Source organism: Ruditapes philippinarum, unplaced genomic scaffold (genome assembly GCF_026571515.1).
Source record: "Ruditapes philippinarum isolate M1 unplaced genomic scaffold, ASM2657151v2 ctg9521_1_1_1_1, whole genome shotgun sequence".
In the NCBI taxonomy this organism is placed as follows: domain Eukaryota; kingdom Metazoa; phylum Mollusca; class Bivalvia; order Venerida; family Veneridae; genus Ruditapes; species Ruditapes philippinarum.
The window spans coordinates 60,965-66,508 of record NW_026852451.1 but is presented as its reverse complement, the minus strand read 5'-3'; the positions used below and the strand labels follow the sequence as shown (position 1 = coordinate 66,508).

The following is a 5,544-nucleotide window of genomic DNA, read 5'->3' as shown; positions in this document are numbered from 1 at the left end:
TGTAAGGAGTTCGATAAATTTCAAAAGATAACAAAATGATAACAAAATTATAACTTAGGATGAAAAGGTTAGAACAATTGGAAGTATGTTTATTTAAAGACGAATAATAAAAGATATATCATAACCCTCGTCTTTAGCAATTCCAAGGAATAAAGTAACTGCAACGTATTCATTTTGTAACTATCATTAAATGAGATACCATTTCAGTAGAGTGATTCTTAAAAAGAGGATTATCCTTTGTAAGTTTTGCTATTTCGTAAGATTAATAATTAAAAAAAACATTGCCACTTGCATTTCCTGTTAAAATCACGTATATCAAAGTCCTCACATGTGGTTCATATATTTTTACATAAATATGTATTTTTTGTAGGGGCATATCATTAACAAGATACTAAAGCTTACGGTCAAGAGCATTTCAGTTTACAAATCTATCTAGCATTTAAGACCTTTTTATGCGATGAACAAAAAATATAATTGGACAATCTAATTATCGTTTAAGTTAAGATCAGAAACATCTACTCATTGATTGGTTATGGAGAAAGTCTTGTAGAAAAGTATTGCAGATAACCACGGGAAACGAGTGGCAAACGACGCTTTGGACGATAGACAATTGACGTTTTACAACTGTGCTGAAGTAAATGTTAATAAACGTTATCCGGAACTCAGAAATGTGTTTTTTCTAAGCTAATTCGGAGGTACAAACTTTTACAGTTATAACTTCACAGTACAGTACCCCTCACAATAGATTAGTCAATCTTTTGCGCTTATTTCAAAGCTGTAACTGTAAACGTTTGTTGGTACCTACGGTATAGCTGGGAAATTTTCATGTATTTTCCTATCCGGAGTTAGTCTTTATTAATACATGCCTGTGTTAGGGTCTTTGAGGATTCCTCCACATAAACGCTCTTGTTCAGTTGGTTCTTCGGTGAATAAAGTATTTAATGAGAGCGTAGAATCTCTGCGCAGAGAATATTCTTGTCGATTCTTCTGATAAATTATTGTTCCTGTTTCGGCGATTTGTCCTACAGGCTCTTTAATAAAAGCACAATTTTACACAGTTTTTTATTTACCGAAAACATGTGTTTGCTTTGAATGGATCTCAAAATACGAGGGTGCTTAAAAAAAAATGTTACTTTATTTATAAAATAAAGACGGTTAAAAGTGTCACAAAATGATTTATTTCAATCCGTCTAAATACCCCCACTTAATTGAAATGCACGTTTGCAATCTCAAAATTCATTGCTTAAAAGTCCTGTAGTAGTCTGCCCTTGGTACCTGTGTTTGCCAATGATGTACTGTGCTTCAAAGTGTACTCCTGGTACCATATCTCCGCTCTGAAAGACTTTTTCTGAGTCGTGGATTAAAAAGAAGAATCACATGGACTTAAACTAGGAGAGAAGAGAGGATGGAGTTAGGACATTAACTTTTTTGTTTGGTCAAAAAGTCTACTACCACCCGACATTTATGGGCTGGGGCATCGTCACTCGTGAAATACATCTTTAGGTGCTCCGTAGTTGAAATATAGCCAGATCTTACACTGAACTAAACAAATATCCTCTATATCTTAGAATCGTGAAATTATTTGTCCGACATTGTTTCAAATATCTGTTATTTGCTGTAATGTTCTGATACATGTGTTGTGTCTTTCAGCACTACCTAACTTATTTATAATGTAAAATAATTTAGGATGAATTACTCTTGCTACTAATCAAATTCTCTTTATATTATATGCAAGGAAACGTTCAGAAGGACAATTTAACCTTATACTGAATAAGCGCGCCAAAAATTAATACAACGTGACGTATTTAAGGTAAAAAGTCCTTTTAATTTGCAAACCTACCGTAACCATCCGATTCATCTTCATCCGTCAGTTCATCTTGTCCCATTGAATCGCTCTGACTCGGTAGCACACGGACACCAGTGTGATATGAAGTCATCGTATCACGTGACGGTACTACAAGTTTCTGTGTCACGTCCTCTATCAAAAAGAATGAGAATATAGGTTTACTTTTCGAAAAAAATTTAAAAGCATGCGGATACGTTTTTATACATTCATTCAGGGTCTTTCAAATAGTATGGTCTAGAAACGGGCTATGTAAACCCTTCTCGCTGAAATTAAACTTGTCTCGGTATAAGTCGGTATAGTTTGCTATATGCACATTAGGTAAGTGTTCAAGAAATGGGTGAAAATGAAACACAAGAGTAAAAATGAAAGTTCTAACAACATGATGTTCTTTAGAAATCTTTAAACTTGGGAAAAATATATAAATATTTCAGAAAATAATGCTTTTAAAGCCATAATCTGTTGAAAAATATAGATTGCTCGTTCAGAATATTTGCCGAAAAACGGCACCATTTTGAAAATACACAAACTTAAACATAAAGTATTTGTAAATAACATCGTGAAGCATTATAAAATCTTTACATGATACGATCCACTTACATTTTTTCTCTTAAAATCAATTTCTATTTTGTCGTTGAACAATGCATAACATTAAGAAAGCCTAAGACACTCGGACCTATTTTCAAATATGAGCAGTAGATTTTAACCTTGACACCGGGAAAGATAAATTTCTTATTTCATTGCAAATCTATAAAATTGTTACTTTTCAAATTAAAAACTGATAGTGTAGTGATTCCAGGAATAGTTTTTTAGTAATTTGTTGATTGATTTTACAAAACATTATCTTATAATTTGATTTTTGAACGGTGATGTACTGTTCTAGATCACGGTCGGTAGATAACCTAATCATGCGACTCAGCAGAGACAACTTCTTTCTTAAAACTTGTCCAACTCCAGACCGTTCTATTTGAAAGACCCTGATTCATCCAACCAATAAAGATCAATTATCTTCTATTTTTCCTTTTATCACCATAAACACTGAATAAATCTAATAAACACTCACTATTTTTTTTAACATTGTGGTTAGCAGAACTAATAAATAATAAATTTTGGGACTACTATATCTTATTCCAATTATCATAATGATCGCTGGGCTAATCAAAGTACTGAATGTGGTGAATTTGTTTGGATAAGAAACAAAGTACATGTTATACTTTTTTTCCTTGCAGAAAGTCAGCTTTTGTACGAAAATCGTATCAACAGTTATGTTATCTTCTGCTACACAAAAAGTAAAAAAAGCAACCCGGTTCATTTTACGACCTGGCAGCACGATTTAACCAAATTTATTTTGTACCACAGAGTTTACTGCCAATATAATTAATACAACTTTTGTATTTTGTATTTCGTGTTATATCAGACATTGATGTTTAACGTGTAGATATTGTTGTCTGAAAAGTTTGATTTGTTACAAATGTTTTCTTTCTGCAAAATATAACTGATATTTGATCGGGAAATGATATTTTCTGGTCTCTAAAATCGATGAAAAATTAAAGCGCCTCTTAATTTATACAGACGGGTCTTTGTCGGATTTGACAACAAATGGAGTATAGGCTTCAAAAAGCAGTATTAAAATATTTGCTTGGGTCTGAGGAGACAAACAAAAACAATTGACGCACTATCTGAACATGAATTTTAGGTGCTTATGAAATTTATGTTATTCAAAATTTTAAATAATGTAGCTGTACTGATTAAATTCATAATCAATCGCTATAGTGTGTTTTATTTGGGCATGATTACGTAGATTCTAATACCTTTTGGAGACGCTAATGCCGTTACCAACAATACGCCAAATTCCTTCTCTTCCTTCAAAAGCTCTTCCACCATGTGTCCTGGTTGAAACTCTTGCCTTCCAATAGAATTAATAATATCGAAAACCCGGTATATCATATAAATTAAATGAATGTAATGGTATATATTGCTCACTTTAGGATGGAATGTTGCACGTAAAAGGTACTGAAAAACGGCATTGCTTATCATATGTGAATATTGCTTAAGCCTGAGTCTAGTTGACATGGACGATAACTTGCCCTTTTCACTACTGTCCAATGACAGGCTCAATCAAACTTCTATTTCATTGTGTTTGTAAGTGTTGAGTGTGCAAAATTATATTCAGATTTATTAAAAGATTTTAGTTATGATGATTATCTCAACAGAATTTTCAGCCAAGTAAGTTTAGGTAAGATAACCCTGTATAAAAAGTAAGCTAGCTGCGTTATACAGAATTAGATTTAAAAATACGAAAGTACACGTATATAAGTTGAAACGTAGAAGTTTGTAGCTATATCGAAAATAGTTACCTTTCAACAAAATTTAGTTTTTCAATTTCTTCTAGCTCAATTTCAATTTGCTGTAAATTATCTTGTGATTTTTTCATAGCTATAAACAATGCTACGTCTTGACCACTCTCCTTCTTTTCATTGATTTCCTGGTGAATGTCTGAAGTTTCCCTTTCCTTCGTAGTCAATTGCTCATTCACTTTACGTAATCTAGCAATGGAGTTTTCGTATTTGAACCGATTCCTTTCATATAATATCTTGTGATGTCTTTCGATGAGACCAATCAAATCTTCTTTATGCTTCCTTATCAAAGATGCTGCTTCCTCTTTCAAGTGTTCAGTTGTTGTTGTTATTTTGTAATTATTTGCCAATGTTTCATTTACACGTGTGGAAATGACAGACATGTTCTTTTCATACACTACAAACTCCTTAGTTTCAGCGCAGTTAGTAGCGGCGTCTTCAATTGTCTGTATCTTCTTATGATCGCCATTATTATGCTCTGTAGCTTGGCAAATAACACATATCACTTTGTTACAATCCACACAAAACAGGTCTACAGTATACTTAGGATGTTTGTCACATAATGCAGAAAATATATCCTTTTTTTCTTGAACTGTGACAGTAGTTTTTTTCCGGAGTTTCTTTCCCATCTTGACTTCACGAGAGTCACGATATATTGAAAACATACTTGTGAAAATCAGTCACCCACAATCCCCGCTATCTTTCATAATGCATTGACACTTAAACTATTTTTTTATCATATGTGAACAACAAAACAAACAAATATTTAGATCACTATATAGAATAGCACTCCGTTAAACATACAAACGATATTTTATCATATAGGTGTCACATATCACACTTAAAAAGATCAATTCTACGTGAAGGAAGTTACATTATACTGTAAATAGAATAGGAAAAAAACCCTATGCAACATGCAAGGTGCAAGGTGCCAATAACATATTGCTGTGCCTACTTAAACAAGTTTATAACTATACTAGTGTTCTTCAACTATTTATGTCGCACTGCCTATTTTGTATTGTGCTGTAAATAGCGTTCTGTAATTTTATTTGAATATCAACTTCATTTCACAGAAATAACATTAACAATATTTTGTGAATAACTAACTAATCGAGCATATTTAAGAATGTGTCTGATGATTTCAGGATCAAATAAAAACAAGTTCTACGATGTACGCTCGGATGCGTGAGTGCGCATGTGTGTAACAAGGTTTTGGTTTATTGCCCTTCTCACTAACAAAAATCAAAAGAATTCACTTCTGTTTTATTTCTGTAGGTCTTCTTTTTTATTATCACACTGTTAGCCACATGTTCGATTTATTTATTAAGCTTTCTTTTGAACACA

General features: G+C 32.6%; 1 protein-coding gene across 1 annotated transcript; it reads right to left on the bottom strand.

Annotated features, from left to right (window-relative positions):
• Window positions 1-866: 866 nt before the first annotated feature.
• Window positions 867-4,874, bottom strand: LOC132712830 (tripartite motif-containing protein 55-like; the record flags this gene model as incomplete). The annotated part of the gene is made up of 4 exons (XM_060695269.1): window positions 4,201-4,874; window positions 3,655-3,749; window positions 1,841-1,978; window positions 867-1,031 (listed from the first exon to the last, which is right to left on the bottom strand). Coding segments are annotated over exons 1-4 (1,063 nt in total), but the record flags the coding sequence as incomplete, so codon positions are not given.
• Between the last annotated feature and the right edge of the window lie 670 nt (window positions 4,875-5,544).